The 19,721-nt window shown below is 29.7% G+C and overlaps 1 protein-coding gene across 1 annotated transcript in view; it reads right to left on the bottom strand.

Annotated features, from left to right (window-relative positions):
• LOC109597388 (zwei Ig domain protein zig-8) overlaps positions 1-18,466 on the bottom strand; it is a 143,237-nt gene extending 124,771 nt beyond the window's left edge. Inside the window, exon 1 of the mRNA XM_049964423.1 lies at positions 18,112-18,466. Coding sequence (XP_049820380.1) covers positions 18,112-18,163 — 52 coding nt within the window. The 5' untranslated portion in view covers positions 18,164-18,466. The remainder of the gene's footprint in view (positions 1-18,111) is intronic.
• Between the last annotated feature and the right edge of the window lie 1,255 nt (positions 18,467-19,721).

Below are 19,721 nucleotides of genomic sequence, written 5' to 3'. Positions count from 1 at the left end.
TTTAGCAATAAAGTGGATGATAACATGTTTTGCCAAACGTGTATAAACATGTTATCTATAATGACGGATTAAATTTAGGACGAGAGATTCATATCAAAATTGTGTTTATTTTCAAGGTTTTCTGCATAATTACCTTCATGAAATAAAAAATTTTTATAAAATTTCATATGTAGTGTTTTACTTAGTGTTATATTTTTCAAAATAGCATTGCTTGTTTATTTAACCAGTATTTTCTTTTATAGTTTTTAGTTCGAACAGTTCCCATCGACTACCAGTGTTATTGGATAAAAGGGGAACCGGAAGTTCATTGTAAAATACAAAAATTTTAATTAACTTTGTGTCATCACAAACGTATTCCGAGTATAAAGCAAACAGTTAAAAGTTTTTCCCGTTTACAAGCGAAGGTTTGTTGCGGGAGGTCGAAAACATGGATTTCGATAAATTTACGCAATTACATTTTAAAAAAGTTAATTACAAAAATTTCGCTTCAAATAATACTTCAGTTTAATTTCGCTTCCATGTTTAAATAACACGTAGACAGAAGTTAGATATATATGCACAAACAGAATGAATTATTGAAACACATAATATTCAGAGAATGCTTTCATCTGCTGAATATATTATGCATTTATACCAACGTTTAATATTATTGCATAATAAAGTTTACGAATAGGTAACAAACACAAACACTAGGACTTAAGCAGCCAAGATATTTGGGGAGTATTACTTATGATTTGAATGCTTCAACAGTTTCGGTTAAACATTTAAGATTATTAATTTTTAAAAGGTGACATACAATTTAAAAGTATATTTGAAAGTTAGCATTACATTTCTGCAATGATTTGCCTCTTAACCAGGTCAAACCAAGCATTATATCTAATTTTAAGATTGGACTCCACACATAGCGTCGACAGCTATCCATATTGATAGATACCGAAAATTCTAAAATATTTTATCAATAGTAATCTCGGTATCACAAGTAATCTAAAACCAACTATAGTTTGAATATCTTTTATATTTGTTCAGGTTTGTAGCTCGACTTTGAATGGAGTTATTTCCTAAAGATTCAGTAGCACGAGTGACTAGCATCTTCAAAGGTCTGGTCTGGATTGTGTATTTTGACATCTAACTGATAACTGAGTGACAATAATTATTTGTTCAGGTTTATAGGTCGACGTTGGTTGGAATTATATCCTGACATTTCGCTGACACGAACGGCTAGCATCTTCAGAGGTCTGATTTGGTTCGTACCTCTTGGACATTTGATTGTCAACTGAAAAACAACTTAGATAACTGATGTTCGAGAAATTTCGTTCTCTTTAGTGGCCATTCTTATCTGTTTAGCGATTTTTTTTAGTTTTGGGCACTGGTGTCCATATTTTATCAAATTTTAGTGTTTCCTTTTTTCTGTTGAAATTATTTGCTTCCCTAATCACTATTGTGTGATATCTACATGTCGAGGCAGTTGTGCTTCTTGGAATATTGTTATTTTGTTATTTCCAACTGACAGTCCAAGTTCAGCTACAGCAAACTTGGACTGTCTATCTTCAAATCTTTTCTATTAGTATGAGGTCCCATTATTCGACTTATTTCTAAACGCAGATATCCATTGATCTGTAGTGTTTTTTCTAAGAGTTCTTGTCTTATAGTGAGGCAATGTATGACATATATCCTTTTGATTCGTTCGATTATATCTTGTTTTTGACTTGGATGATAATTGGATAGTTTATGTAGATATATGTGGTCCAAATGTTCACCCAACCTTGTTACTAGGACATCCAGTTAACCATTGTCATAATGTCTAAATTATGATCTATTAATATTTTTACATAAGTATACTTACTGAGAAGTGTTCATATTAAGCTTTTCCATTGACTGCTTTAATTTATTACTTCTTAACTAGAGTTGCATCTCCAGTCATTGGTACTCCTCCAATTCCGCTGTAAATTTGATGTTATGTTGAGAGTTAGGTATTTTAGAAACTGATCTAGTTTTTCTTGTCCAAATTAGAGGACTGTCCATTACTAATCCCTTAGAATCTTCGTAGAATTTGTTGTTCCCAGAAAAATATCTTTCAGTTAGGCACATGTGGAAAAAATCTACTATATTCATGCTTCCATATTTAAAGATTTCTTGACAGAAACTTGATTAGTGAATCTACATTCATTCTCTATATCAAGACGTAACTTCTTCGATGCCACAAAAGAAGTAGAATTTTTGATGAAGGGAGTAATGGAGTAATTTGACAAGATACTTAGCTAAGTAATATGTTCAAATGCCTCCTTAAATAACGTCAAACGACTGAAGTGTAAACTTAACAGCATAGTTGAAATTTTTCATTAAATCGATTTATTTAATGGAGTATACGTGAGTAAAATTTTTAGTAGTTTAATTAAACGCATTTATGTAAATAATAATAATAAATAGTAAATAATTAAAATAAATATGAAAAGTTCGATAGAACATTTCATGTATGGTATAAAAGTAACTCAATAATGTATTATACATTTTGAACTTTTTACGGTTTTGTTTTATCGCTGCAGGTTTCGGTAGTGCATGAAAATTGCTTCGGAAACAACAAAGGATGTTTAAGAATGTAAAATTGACAAGTGAAACACGTACACCGGTATTATAAAAGCAAAACGTAACAACCACCGATAAAACAGATACTTTCGACGTCCAAATGTGGATCTACATAAAATATATCACCGTTACAAAAAGTGATTGACTGAAAAATGCTTCCTATTAAAATTTACTTTATGTAGATGATACTCATGTCAAATTTTGATACTACAAATCGTTGCATATATGTCAGATTCTTATACAATGCACCAAAATAGCATTTTTCATAAAAGTTTACATTTTTAATACATTAAATACAAGTGAGGGCTGAAACTGTTACAAGTTTGATTTATTTAATTAAATCTTCAATATATTCATTATAGGCAATTAAAATATACAAATTATATTTTATTATTACTAAAGAAGACTAAAAAGAACAATAAAATTGTCCTCAAAATATAAGATTTTTGGAAATGCGAATAAAGGGGTTCCGTTATGTACGGACCACCCAATACACATTTATTAGATACACTCCGCTATTAATGTCATTAGCATACTACACATATATTTTCATTCGTTATTGCAACCAATTTTTTGACAATAAATACTGATTAATAACCAATTAAAGAGGATTTACTACTTTAATTTTGAAATTCATTGAATACTTTGATAGCAGTATGTTGTTGCCCGTTTACGAATTATGACTGCAATTACTTTAAAAGATCGATATCTGCGGTGTGAATGCATATAAAATATACAATAGTGTCTTATATTATTATTTTGTCATTATTAATTGGTTTTTAATACACCATTTATTATCCCAGTCGTTGAATAATTGTAATGTAAATATTTATTATTAACAACCATTTTTATGTAATGTAAATAGCAAAAATGTAATACACTCAACTTGATCAAACCTCGGATGAAAACAAATTAGTATTCCATAATGCTTATCCACTGTCTGCACTTAATTAAACAACGTGACTGTAAATGCAAATTGGTTCAATTTACAAAATTGACAGCTTAATCCTCAACAAGTTAAACGCTAGTATGGAACACAATGGATGCTAAAAGCTAAAACTCTAGTTCTGGAAAAGTAATTTCTTACGATAAGACTTATAATTCCTTAAATCTAGACTGATTGAATACTATGAAACAGTCATCTAATTATTAAACCGTGTCACTACTTTCATTAATTATATTGTTTTGATTTTTATAACCCTAACAAGGCTATTTATTACAATGATAAAATACAGACGAGTTATTTTTTTGACTTTTCAATTTGGTTTCAATAACCCGAGTGATAGTGATGTTTTAGATATGTAAAAATACCAATGGGATGCTTGGAACTCTCTAAACGAAGTTGTAACACATTCAGACATGTTTAGAAATGCAGAAAAACTCAACGGACAAAAACCATATCAATTAAAAACTACTTAGACTTATGACCGATATATCTATGACATGTCTGTAGTTAGGTCGATAACACTATTGCAACAGGTTCTTCTGGTACTTTCATGTTAACACATAAGCCTTAAAAATCTCAGTTTAAACAAAACTTTATTAATTGAACTACGAACAGTACATACATCAATACAACGAGAAACAATTTTATTTATACCGGTGGATTAGAACTCAGAGGTTTTGTGCATCATTTTTATTTTAAGGCATTTTTCTGTGTCGAAAAGTTTGATAAGTAAGAGAAAGCTTTGATAAGTATTTACGGCGGATGAAACAGACTTTCATATCCCAGTTTGTTTGACGTCTAGAATGTAAGTTGTTGGACGTGAAGGCGACCATTCTCATGATACACACATACAGTGCATTTCATAATTGTTTCAGCATGATTAAGGAAGCCGTAATGGATCACTCCGACAACAGATCACCAAACAGTAACTGCAACCTTCTTTTTGTGTAATTTCGTTTTAGGGAGCCCGTTTGCAGTTCAATGCTGCAATACTTTTCATTAGTTACGGTCCAATCGAGAAACAACTCCTTCAAGATGCATAAAAGAAGGCTAAATGACACATCATAAAGGCGGTTTTTGTGTCTTTCAATTTGTTTTTAGTGATTGTTATCTCTAATTCAGTAGCAAGCTTTCGAAAAATTGGTTTCAACTAAGGCCCTCAATAGGTCGTTGTTAACATTAGATAGCCAGTTTATGTGCTCATCATTTTGCTTAGTGATTTCTGAGCTCGTACTCGTTGAGCTCGTTGAAGTAGCAAGTACTAGAAACAAGTATAAATTTACTTCTATAGTATACACTTTTAGACAGAGCGAAAGACGTGCTTTAAAATTATATATCAACACATTATAAAAATGTATAATAATCGTCACTAAGAAACCAAACAATAAAAAACTCAATAACTTTATTGACAACCTAATATCATATTTCGGACTGGATCTATTTTGGAGAAAAAACAGTTTTACAGTTCTTACATACTTCAATAATATCTTGAAAATCATCAGTAACTATTTCCACAATTTTGAGAAGAAATTGTTCAAGAAGTAGTAAGTCTAATACTGCAGAAGTGAATATTTTTTTGTAATATGTGCTCCAAATGATGTTCACCCATCCTTGTCACTAAGACTTCCGAAAAAGGTATTTGGTACTCCTTCAATTCCGCTGTAAATTTGATGCTATGTTGAGAGTTTAGGTGTTTTAGAAACTGATCTAGTTTTTTGTCCAAATTAGAGGACTGTCCATTACTAATCCTTTAGAATCTTCGTAGAATTTGTTGTGAATTTTGGGAAGAAATTGTTAAAAAAGTAGTAATAAATGTCAATGTTGTATATACAACAACTAGGTCTAATACTACAGAAGTGAATATTTTTTTGAAATTATAAAAATTAATATTCTTAACTGGTTATAATCCAGTTCTCGTTAAATTATGCAGTGCAAGTTAATTTAAGTTCTTCATTTATTTTTTAATATTCTACTGCATGTGGAAAGTTTGTTGATATGGATGTTGTGTTAATTCTGATTAAAGGCGACAACTGTAAAATTGTATTTGCAGTTATTTGCCATAAAGTATATTTCAGAATATATCACGACACGGCATCTACTGCATAATGTAACGTAAGATCATTTACATGAATTATGTTGGAAAAATTGATTTTATAATTAAATAATTAATAGTATATATCAATTTATCCGTTAGGAAATGTTGTGCTTTAAATAATAATTAATATTAATCATTAATTCATGTAAATGTTAATAAGTTTGTAATTTATCAAAAAATATATGCATAAAAGTTGCAAGAGAATTTAAATTTTAAAATTTATTTACATATTTTATTATAATTATTTGAATAAAAATCATTCTAGCAAAACAGGCAAAACTTACATTTTAATATTATTTCATTATTTGTATGTAACATTTAGTTCGTAATATTTGTGAGTCGCAAGTGAGTGAAAGTTTATACAGGAATTATTTGTGTAAAATAACAATTCACTAGTTTTATTTAAACATTTCCTGGCATTATTAAAGAGAAAGGTTCGACTAATGCAATCTACAGAACTCTCCAGGCCCCAATTTCTTTATATGCTTAGTAATTCGACTAAAACAAAACAAAGGCGGTCAGCCGAAAATGAAGACAATGGCGTTGATTTCGTGATTATCCTTGAAGGAAACCATTTCAGGAAACATTCTCTGCCAGAAATGTTCCGTTAAAAAATGGAATGTTGAAGATTAGCTTTTACGGTGGACACCATAGTTGAGTTTTATAGGATTTTAATAACAAGAACTATCTTGTAATGCTATATTTTGTGTTATAGTTTTATGTTATATTAAATTACAATATGTATTTTATTACTATTACTATAAAAACTGATTTTTTAATGTACTTAATGTAGTTAATTAATGTTGCAGTGATGTGTTTAAAGCATACAGAATTGTTACTACTGCTTAATGTGTGGTGGTGTTCAAGTCAGAGCCAGAAAATATATACACTGGTATCCTATATGGTAAAGAGGCGGGACTTGTCGCCTGCCTGAAGCTCCTATTCAACATTGTATAGTTTTGAGATTAGAATATGTGATTCTCTGATAAAGTGGGTCGCTCTTGTTTATCAATGTAGTGCGTTTGTTAAGACCACTAACCATAATAGTAATGCGATACATTATGAATTAGTTTATTATTCTAAATAAATTAAGTCAGAGGATTAATATTTCAACATAATTTATTCGAAATTGATTTATTATCGACTTCAATATCTTTGTTATATGTATATTGTCTTAAAAATTTTAAACTGTTGTCTCCAGGACGACTGTAACTTATAAACTAACTAATGACTTGAAACTTTGACACATACTGTTGGAATGTTTGTACTATCTAGAAATCATGTGAATCTGTCAATAATGTTGCCATATATGTGTCAGACCGGGGACTTATTGAGGGATATGTTACGGTGTAAATAGATGGTTTTTCACAAAAGCATATAAATAGTAACTAACTTTAAATAATTTAACAAGAGTGACAATACGGAGTTAATAAAAGTATATTTTATTAAAATTTCAATAAAAATATATTTTCCATTGTTTAATTGTTGTCAATTTCGTTCGGTCCAATTTTAATATAAACATACATATGAATAGAAGTCGTTTGAAGAATTATTAATTGGCTTAGTTTGACACAATATACCCACCCCGAAACGTAGGTGTATTATAAATTGCAAAATCAACCGGACTCTTTAATATGCATAATAGAAATTGTGGATGCCCATACGCAGTAAAATTAAATTTCAAACATTGTAATGGCATAAAATCCAATTAAAAGTTAAATTGAAGGTGTGGGAACAATAAAATTAACAACATAAGTAGAATTGTAATAACAGAAAGCCTCTAATTACGCTGTTTAGAAACTGTGGGTCCGACCAATGATTTAAATGTATACCGGCGGTATATTTATGTAGAGTGTGTGCATTTGTGTTGTTCGTGCTTGGAATAGGGCGCTATTAATGATTACCACGGTTCCGTAAAGCTTCTTAGTTAGCTCAAGGGTCCGAAATGCAGGTCCCAACCGCAACTCATTTAGGTCTTAGTGTGATATCCGTCTTTGTGTTGTTTGAGTGGTCACTTTCTGCTTTCAATATTATTTTGTGATAAAGCACATTGTAATTTACCAAGATTATTTGCGTATGCCAGTAAATCCATTACGTGATTGTTCCCCTGTTATCGAGATCAGGAGAATGATGCGTTTAAATTATACTGGTCTGGAAAATAACACTTTTTGTCTCGAATTAATATCATATTATGTAAATATGTTTGTGGTCTCGTCCCAATATTTAAATTGCATAAGTAGTTTTATATACATTAATGTAGGAAATTGTATAATAAAGCCTTAGAGTCCTGAGATAATAACAACGTAAGTACTGAAAGTGCGAAAATGGTTATAAACCAAATAAATAAAAAAGTTCTTTTATAAAATATGTTTAGTCACCCTTATTAAGTTGCGGTTGGTTGGCATTCTTAAATAAAATTGAGACGCAGATTCTTAAATTTGTTCTGTCTGTTGAATAAAAGTAGAAACACAACAATAGACAATATAAGCAATGTAAATTTGTTTGTCATTAAATATGCAATACTCTCGTTTTATTTAAGAATAAAAACCAACTTCAATCTTAAGCTTTTTTTGAGAATATTTCACTCAAAATGACCATCACTAGCCACAACTTCCTTCTATCTTTCTGGCAGCATATAAATTCCTCGCCTGAAAAGCCACATGTCCTTTGAGGCTATCCAAGAATTGATCCATTCTTTACGCTGCTCATCCAGGACATGTGCCATCAAATTGAATAGGTGAAAATCGAAGGGGGTAGAATTTCCAATTAAAGATGCAGAAAAGAGACTTCGAACCATGAATATTTGGTTTTGCGGACGTTGTTGATGTATGTCCGGGCTTGCTTAAAGAAACAGCGAGTACTTATTCAAGCTCTTAATATTTAATTTATTTGTCTTATTTAAATCAAGTTGGTGTGTAAAGCTGTATACCATTGAAGTTAAGTTATGTACATAAAACATCAAAACTCTTGGACCCTCCCGTAAAATAGAAACAAAAATTAATATCAATATAACATTTTTATAGAACATTTAGTCTACTTTTAACACAGCATTTATTACAATTTCTCAGTCTGGTGCACCCAAAATAATTTGTATCTACGAAAAATGCCTGAAAAACTAATTTCTAATTTTAATACTGCAAAGATGATTGTGTTAGATCAACAGGGTTGGTCAAATCACCGAATTTCATCGACGTTTGCCATACCTAGATCATCTGTGATCCGAATAGTGCAATTATGCCATACCTAGATCATCTGTGATCAGAATAGTGCGATTATTCCAAAAGAGTTGAAATGTGCATAGAATACCAAATGATGGATGTCCAATAGTAACAAATGCACGGGAAAATAATTACATAGCCAATTTTGTACGACTCAACATTAACAATACTGTCCCAGATGTAAGAATACAGTATAGAAAAATCTGAGGTATACTGCTTTCTGTGCCTACAATTCGACGATCAGTTGCTGATGCTAATTTAATATCCAAACAACCATTAAAAGGGCCTAGACTTCATAGGTAACATATTGTCACCCATCTAGAAACTACTGAAGAACACATAAATTGGTTTTTATCCCAGTGGAGAAAAGTCCTTTTGATTTAAAGAGTGACAGACGGCGTCTGAGGGTTTGGAGGGATCCAGGATGTGCTGCACGACTTGCTATTGCCGGAAAAGGAGTTCCATTTCAGTGAGGGACTTAAATGTTTTCGCGTGGTTTATGCATGGTCGGCGGACCCACTAACTTATTCACCACACATATTAACAGGGAATATCCATCTCCAAAATGTTATTAGACCAATTATTCAATCCATGAGACAAGGGACTGGGAGAAAGTTAAATTTTTATGGACAATAATGTTCGACCCAACCATACAAGAAATGTCCAAAATGCGTTAGAAGAAGCAAATGTGCAAAATTGATTTTAGCCAGTGAACTGGCTAGATATAAATCCAATCGAGTACGTGTAGGATATGCTAGGTTAAGACTAAATCCATCCACAACTCCTCAGAAGATAATTATAGCAATTCTCGACGGATATACCAACATTTCACAAGAAGACATCAATAATTTAATTCCTTCAATGCTACGGTGGCTTAATTCACTGCTTTAGAACGGAGGAAGATAATCAGAGTATTAGAGTATCTATTGTTTCTTTAAAGTACATTACATATTTCAATAAACTAGTTTTGAGGTTATATTTGTGGTATTTATTTTTCTTACTACCAGTGTTACACCAAACCAAACATATGTGTTAAAAACCCTTATAATAAAGCAACCAAATTAATGTATAATTAATTATAACATGTTATTCTCATTTATTCTCAAAAACATTACGAGGTCCAAGAATTTTGACGTAGTGTGTAAATAAACTTATGGTACATGGTACACACCAACTTGATTTAAATAAGACAATAAATAAATTAAATATTAGGACCTTGAATAAGTCGCTGTTTGTTCAAGTAAGCCCGAACGTACATCAACAACGTCCGCAAAACCAAATTTTCTTGGTTCGAAGTTTTTTCTCCATCCTGGCTAAGCAGCGTTTCCATTCTTAAGAAGATACTAAAGAATGGGATGATTCTTGGATAGCCTCAAAGGACATATGGTTTTTCCAATTTATGGAATTTATTTGTTGCCAGAAAGATGGAAGAAATTAGTGGCTAGTGATGGTCAATACTTTGAGTGAAATATATTTGTTCCTTATATTTTAAATTGAGCTTATATTTTGTATAAAAACTTATTCTAATATAATAGTGAGACTATATATTTTTACATAACTTTCGAGATAAAAGTACGAGCATAACGATGCAACAAAGAGAATGGAAGTATACTTGGTAAACTCACTCAGTTTTTCTTTATGATAACTTTCAAATGGGAAGACTTGCTGAACCATTGAATTCATTATTATTAAGCATCCAACAGTTGTTACAAGTTACATTTTATCAGATTACATACATTACATACTTATCTCATTATCTTATTTTACTATACATAAGCATAAAAAATACTTATTTAGACATATTTTGATTACAATATACAATTAGAAATATAATTCTAATAAAATTTTACTTAATGTTCAATGTGTGTCCTGTAGAATACATACGTGTAATACATTGAAACCCAAATACGAACAAAAAGTAACACTAACACATTCAACTAAACTGTAAATTGAATTTGTATATATTGCAAAAACAATTTCTTGCTTGTTTTCAGACTAAATAACGGCGTGGGAACTTAACACCTGAATAAAAGATTTCTTCATTTTACACTCGAGAGGCTGATTGGATATAAGAGTTAAGACAAATACTCTGGGAAATTGTTTTACGACCGACTGATTTATTGATTGATTACAGGACTAATTTTTACATGATGTACAACCAATTATTGAGTAATTCCCATTTTCTTCAACCTTGACTGCGACTTAAAAAACAAAAAATTAGCACCACACAACAAAATAAACAATTATTATATTACTTTTACAACACATTTTATTGAATGTTAAAAAGTTAGACAGAATAAAATAGCAACTTACTGGAGCAACTAGCAAAACTGTATTTCTTTTAATGCGACATAAACTTAACGAGTTACATTACATCCCACAATTATATACACATTTAGGATGCAGGTCTTATCTGATTGTTCGTAAAATACAGCAAGTCTTGGAATATTTGCATTGTGTTCAAGTTAAATTTACTGTTCCATGTTCCCGTAATTATGTTGTTGCATTCAAAGATTTTAATGGTTGTTCTCTTTATACCTTTACTTTATTTAACAAACTTCTTATATATATATATATATATATATATATATATATATATATATATATATATATATATACATATTTTACAAATATAGTTAAGTTACATATCATTTTTTAATTAGAAAAATATATATTTTATTATTGTCCGGAAAATTTTTAAGTGTATTACATTACAGAGTTGTACTTTTCAAGGGGTGGTTTAATATTTTTTAAACTGGGGTAGTGTCCTTTAGAGTAAGAGTCGTTCAAATATTTGCACAGCAGCTTGACAAGTGGAGAAACGGTGCGGGTTAGACTCATAGTCCCCGTGCGAGAAACAAAATGTCACGACAAACATCTTCACATGTCGTTGCAATACGTGATTCAACTTTTCACAATTTCTTTTCCGTTCTCTTTATTTTTGCCTGTCAAATAATTGAGAAATAATAATATAAATGTCGACCACTTTCGTTTATCCTCACTTTCGCTCTTTTTATTATTGTGACAATAATTAATTTTTATACTAATGTCATTAATTTTATCTGAATATTTTAATGTACCAAAAATATTCATCAAATAATTATTTTAAAAGTTTTAAATGTATTTTCAAAAATAATACCAGTCAAATAATTTGTATAACTACCCACCTACTATAATTATTACAATTAGAATAATTCTACTCGAACGACATTCTCAGTCGTTGCACTATTAAGAACGTAATGAAGACGTAAATCTAATGTTCTAGGAGTTATTAGACATAAATTCTTAATTACGTAATGAATATGATTATTGTCCCCAAGTCTATTCACTTCACTAGACAAAATAGACCACGGGTAAGGATTCTAGACATATTGTAACTTAAATTGTTGTTTGAATTCGTCTTCATTTATTATCAAACAACAATAACATTGTACTGCTCAATGATCTTTTCTGTATTTTACTTCAAAATGTTCCAAATAACTCTAAAATTTAGGGATTAGTTACCCATAAAGAAGATATGCATAATACGTTGTAATCAATGATTTTATAGGTATAGTAGAATATGGATATTTTGATAATTTTTGGTATAACCCATAGATTTAACTTCTAAACAATATATGTGCGTGACTTCTGATCTCAAGAAAAATCGTTTCATAATTTTGAACACGACATATTCCTTATAACACTGTAATTCAATATTTACTTCAGTTATTCAATTATTAACAAAGTATTATAACTTTTCAGGTAGACATGAGCAAATCCATTTTGGGAATATTTTTTCTCTAAGACTTTAGTAAATTCCTCATTTTTATTAGCTGTGTTCAAATAACTCGTCAATTTCTATAAGTTATAGTATATTTATTAATTCTTATCGTTGATCTTCTGATAACTTCTTTGCAGATACCAATTCTAACATCACCTAACCATCACAATTTTGTCTTGAGTAGGAGGTTGTTCATTATTCACTTTGTTAGATCCAAAAGTCTATTAATCCCAACTCTCATTTCAAGAGATTATGCCTTTTTAATTAAACTTCTCACAGAATGAATGTGTTGCTTAAGGAAACAAGTTCGGTGTGGCGTTGGGAAGAAACACAAATGTATATTTTTACACTGCTTAAATGATTAGTGAATTCATTTCATTTTAGGCGAGATACAGCTGTAGCTATAGTCATTAGTTTCTTAGGACAGGTCTGGAATATAATGCATCAACTTGAATCTATAAGCTATTTGAAACATAAAGTATAAGAAGCCGGTAATAACACACAACAACAATAAAGTTTTAAATTAAACGATCCTGAGACGTTATTATTAGAACTAATAATATAAATTAAGTAATGTTTTTGAAATTTTAATTTAACACAAATATTAAAAATTATTGACTAACAATAAAAAAATATTTATATATTAAAAAACACTAACTGGATTATTCCATAAACTGAAATCCTCAGAAACTAATTAAATCAATCACAATAAATTATCCTTTGAATGAAAGAGACATTACTCAAAAGTATATCAATCAGAAAATGTGCCTAATATAGCATTAAAACAACTCTTACGGAAAAGTTTAAAACTCTACACCCCAGTTTGCGTTCTATGGTTAAGCCGAACTTTTTTCATTCAAAACAGTTGGTTAAACCTGTAATTGTATTACCCAAAATTGGAAATACATAAGGCAATTTTATTTATTTGTACTTCTATTTGCGTTTGAAGTTATTAAAATTATTTTAATGTAATTGAAATAATAGTGATGTTTAACAATTTCAAATATAATTGTTCTAAAAATAAATATATATTGTTGATATGTTTCTAAATAATAATTATTTTTGAATAAACAATTATTTTTATATTTCTGTTAGTTATTTATTCTTGGCCTTAATGTAATAAATCCGTTAAACTGTCATATAATAGTAGTACAAAGTTATAAATCATTTGTTGGTAATTAGTTGCCAATAATATGTTGATTTAGTTCCTCTTATCATTAAAAAAACTGTTTTAACATCAACCAAGTAAAATATTTTAGAAAAACCTTTACACTAAATTTATTTTATAATAATGTATATAGAAACTTATTAACCAAAAATCTATAATTATACTTGGATCAACACAAATATTCAAATATATTCAAAGTATATATAATTTAGATGTGAAATATATTTGTACTGTGTAAATAATGAATTCACATGCTTTGTGAATTTCTATATTTGAGTTAATTAAATAAAATAAAATGATAAAATGGATGAGAATTCAAACAAACTGACAAGATCTGTGTGTACCTAATATATATGGAAAAAGCTTTTGTCCGTATGTAAAGTAACGTTCTTTAAATTCTATAAAGTGTGTGTTTACACTCTTAATGTGATCCAGTATTTTGTTGTATACGAGACATGAGAGTTAAAATCTGAACTCTTGCCCTTTGCAAGACTCTTTATAGGATTCACCTTTTTAATTTTATGTCTTGTTTCACGCTGCTGACTTACTGAAGAGGAATGATCTGGGCATTTGTTGTACAAACTAGTGTTGAAATTAGTCGACTAAAATAACCATTAGACAGTGTTTTTAAATACCCTAACTAACGATTTCTATCTTACGACTGACGATTTAACTGATAAAAACCAACTATTGACGATTGAAATTAGTCGCATGAAAAGTAATTAAGCATTAGTCGTATTGAACAGTATCGAGTATTCAATTGATTTCACTCGAATAAAATAGGTAATCATACAAATTGAAGGAGTTTAACAAATATTCTAAAATTAAACAATTCTGTATACCCGCCACACCTAAGCAGAACTAATTAAAGATTTTTTAACCTGATCTGTTGCTAGCATGATTATAATAGCTACAATGATTCTTACTTCAACTGAATATGTAGTCTATAAAGAGCACTAAATTAATGATCATTTAGCACCAAATGAATCTAAGATACAGCAGAAACAATTTTTTAAATTCCTATATCACAATTATTATTTTTATCACACGAGAAAGTAAATTGTTTCTGCCGTACATTTTTAAATCCAATAAGCATTGCTAATCGACTGAATATGTTCGTTAACGTAAAACAAAAAATAAAATGAACAGTACACATTTTTTGTTCATTAATTTGCGTATTTGTTACATACGTAAAACGGGAGAATTGGAAGGCTTAAAAAGGATTTATTTAGGTTTTGATGACTAGAATTATACTGTATTTAACTAATTAAATTCTTTTTAAGCGAAACATTTAAAATTGTTTAATTCAGCTCTTTATGTACAGAGAATTCGTTAAAAATTATTCATCAATTTATTTACATAATCAAATTGAATTCCATGTTGATAACTTATGATAATCTCAAAGCACCTAGTTCGCTTCAATTTCAGAACACGTATCAGCATAACATATATATTAGGTTCTAACAGCTTCAGCAATCAACCAAAAATTAAATTTTGTTTGAATCGCTGATATTATCAATGGATTTATTTCATAGATGAACCATACAGAAAGATTTTGCATGCTCAAATATGAATGTGGAGGTGAAGAAGGAAAATCGATAATAGGTATGATGCAATTTGTCCTTTTTGCAGCTTTGTGGTCGATTTATGCGGAAAATTTAAGATGGAAAATGTGATCTGTTCACTTCGTGAATTGTTGATTACGGCAGCAGTTTATGCCTCCTAAAACGGTTAACATTAACTACTAAAAGTAATTTTAATCTATTAAAATATACTGCAGCTATATTTAATTTTTTTATTATATGTATAGCAATAAAAAACATTACTTTTAAGTTTAATTAAATATCTTTGTTATTGTCTTTTTAAGTTATTTATTTTCACAAATTTTAAGTTATAAACAGTTTTCAAATATAAACAAAACAAATTAATAACTGCCTGTTTTATATTGATACTTTATTTTGAATATAGAAATTTAGTTAATGAACACATATTTTCATGTCATTTTTCTATGAACATATACATATATATTACATATATTATATATCAATTAAATCCAATCCCCACAAAAAAGTAAAATGCCACACGAATTTCCTATCTCAATTATTACAGCGTCTTTGATAATATTAACCATTCTTCTTTATCTTATCATATCCCATACATGTTCAATGAGATATAAATCGGGAGAACAGAGTGTATACAGCAAACCATAATATGTACGTGTCATAACATTCCTATTGAAACAGTACAAACAAAAGTGGGAACCTACTTCAATAACAAATAACCTTCCAAATAATTATCTTCACTGTCTGAACGACTTTTGTTTTACAGAATATGCTAAATTACGTCTTTCTCTGCGAATCTTCTGACAACAGCCATCCATCAACCAGCCGAAACTCGTCAGATAAGTCAACTGTATCTCATTCACCATTCTTTGTCTGTTGCAATCTTATGTGATCAGTTGAAGTACCAAATAAGGATATCTAGAGAAACCAAATATTGATGAACCCACCAAACTATTTGTTGATAAACGTCGGTTAAAAGTCAATAGTTATTTTTCTGTAGTACTGATTGCACAACTCACAAATTCTACAAAACTTAATCATGTGCCGATTAAAATTTGCAATTTGTATGATGGAAATACCACCTTGTCTAATTCTAATAATTCGTCTTCGTTCAAATGGGGCTAACTGACCAAATCCTCGACGTCTTCTTAATGTCCCGACATTAGTGGACGGTCACCTTGACTATATGAATCCAAATGAACCACAATATTAAACCAAAAAATAAATTACAATAAATAAAAAGAAAATTAAAAAAAAGATTAATTCATTTTTTAATATAAATAACATGGCTGACCAGTTTTAACGAAATAAGTTCATTATTTCTTTGTGTTTGGATTTTATAATCAAAAACATTATACTTCGATGATTTTGACGTATTTTATTTAATATTGCAATTGAGCAATTTAATATAAATTGAGTCAATTTAATTGACTAAACCCTTTTTGTATTACATCCAGGCACAATAAATGGAGAATCATAAATTTTGTGACGGAAATTTAGCTGGCCAATTTGCTGGACTTTTTTAATGTTAGATTGCCGTGGGAAATAATGAAAATTAAATTAAATCGGGGCATTTGATGGATGGTATTTTAACAAGTCATATACCGATGGAAAAAAGATTAGAATACCCGTAAATTAACAAATTGTACTATTTATTGTAAAAGCTGTCGTTTTCTATGTTTACATAAATTACATTTAAATACAATAAAGGAAAAACAGCAAATGTAGTATAACAAACATTTTCTATTGTTTTTTAACTATAAAATATAAAATATTAGATAACAGGGATAACGAATTGTGTTTAGTGATGATTAAACCAATTTAAATTAAATTATTAACAATGATAATTTTAACACATACAAATTACATTAAAATTAATTATGTTTATTAAATAAAATTTTATTTTATCTGTGTCAAAAAGTTTAATTTTACTATGGTTTATATGATAATTTATTATGATTATGTTCTAATTTAAAAGCATGACAAACACAGTAATGTAAAACTCATCAATTGATTATAAATTATAAATGTAACTATTAATACTCGTAGCTAAATATTATTGCCCATTTTTTGATAGAACCACCTATAGCTGAGTTTTCTTTGTGTTTTAATGCCATGGTAATCACAAAAGAATATAAAATTTACCTTAATTATACTACAAAAAATAAAATTAAAAAGGCCTATACCGCAAGTTTAAATAATATTTTGCAAATAACTTTTAAACTAATCTCTACTACTCCCTCAGGCTCTTAATAACTTCCGTAGAAGTCAATACCAAACGCTGCTTTTACACGTAAGTGGTGTTTTATATTAAATATCGTTGAAATAAATAACCAATTAATTTTCTCCCTTTGTGAATTACCGATATTTGGTAAGGTAATTAAATAATCCTTTGTTACTTTCATCAAACATGAGCAACGTTGTTCCTTTGTATCACTACGCGTCTCTGGAAGCAATATTTTTATTTCTATTTTGTATTTGTAATTAATATCATATTAATATGTGAATAGATTTTGAATTAACAACATTAAATGTGATTTATGTAATACTCAATTATCAATTGTTATGAAGGAATTGCGGCATCTCAATTAAAATAATTAATTTACCAATTTAATCTCTATAACTAAGGATAGAAATTGAAAAATAAAAATTCAAAATAAAAATTCAAATAAACAACATAAATTATTTATTAAAAAAATTAAACAAATTATATTATTTTACATATTTTTATGCTGTTGTATTGTATGTAATATATTTCACATAGAACATAACCTACCTGTAGTACTAAATAGAGGGAGACAGAAAATGCAGTAGAGTAAGAGGACCATTTTGAAAGTGCAATATCCACTATTGCAAACTTCAATACGAACAGCGTACAGAAACTTCCAAGTTTAAAACTTTTCACATTGTACACAGAAACATGGCTTTTTACATAAAAAATGGTACGTGCGACGAAAGATATTTTTCACACACAAGGAGCTTATATTTTCTTACGAGTATAATAGCATGTTAGTACGGAATATATTGTTCGGCGTCGGTGTTTTGATGTCGCGCGTACTCCAGGCGGGAACGAGACGAACGGCACCGCGACGAAAGGATAACTGCCATCCTGTTGGCTAGACGGCCTTGTCGTCATGCGCGCCTTTAAGCCCCTCTTATGACATAGGTATGCTACCAAATACATGTAACGGATAACAACTAAAAGTATCACATAAATATTGAATTAAATGGATGTTTGTTCTTTATGTAATATCGTAACATACATAATATTTTATTTGAAATAAATAAGTTTTATTTCCTAAATTACAATAATTGTTATTATGGTGTTTCCCTTGTGGTTTCTTCTTGAATGGTCACAGGGGAAAAATGCATGATCAAACATTATAAAAACGTACTGTGCCATAAACCAAATTCAAATGTTCTACTTTTTACAACCCTTTATCATTATTACTAAACATCTTAGGTATATGGTTCCTAAAACAAGTTTTTACCTTCGACAATAGCTGATAACCATAGAAAACTATTTTATTCCACATAATTCCGTTATTAAAAAAGTAAATATATGATATTATTAGTACCTTGAATAAGTTCTCGCTGTTTTTTTTACAAAATAAAACCTACATTTAAAATATAATGTCACTCAAAGTATTGCCCATCACTAGCCAGCCATCTTTATGTCAACATATAAATTCTTTTGAGGCTTTCTAAGAATCCATCCGTTCTTTAGTGTCTTCGTAAAAATCGGAAAGGGCTATATCAGGTGACGGGTGGTTTGGGTGGAACTTACCATTGAAGCGTTTACAGATAAGTTTTCACTGGTTTTACCACATGAGGTCGAGCGTTGTGGTGTAACAAAGTCACTTTGTCGTGTCTCTGTTTGTATAGCGGCTGTTACGACTCAAACGCATCAGTTGAACAATAGAGAACATCTGTAATAGTCTCATTTAGTTTAAGCAGCTCGTAGTAAATCCTACCAACCGCAGGGAAGAAGCTTCGAACCATGAATATTTGGTTTTGCAGACGATGTTGGTGCATGTCCGAGTTTCTACGCTTTGGATTATTATTGTGTCTCATCTTTCCATCGCCAGACACGATGTTTTAAATCATACGTCACCCAATTTCTTTGTTTCTGAATCATTTCTGACACATTTACGGGGGAAGGCCGGCAAGGTTTGTATGGTTGAAAAATGGCAAATTTTTAAGAAATTTTATTGATGAAATTGTCAAAAGAAAATATCCAAAATTGCGCCAGTAACAGGAATTCCAAATTGGGGCCTCAAAAAAAAAGTGTTTTGCGGTGAACCTCAGAACTAATGATTGGATCATCGGAAACAGAAAATTCAGACAGATTCTTTTAGATTATGATTTTATCTAGGTAAATCTGTG

The sequence above is a fragment of the Aethina tumida genome, chromosome 3, assembly GCF_024364675.1.
Source record: "Aethina tumida isolate Nest 87 chromosome 3, icAetTumi1.1, whole genome shotgun sequence".
NCBI classification, from domain to species: Eukaryota; Metazoa; Arthropoda; class Insecta; order Coleoptera; family Nitidulidae; genus Aethina; species Aethina tumida.
This window is presented reverse-complemented; position numbering and strand designations above follow the sequence as displayed.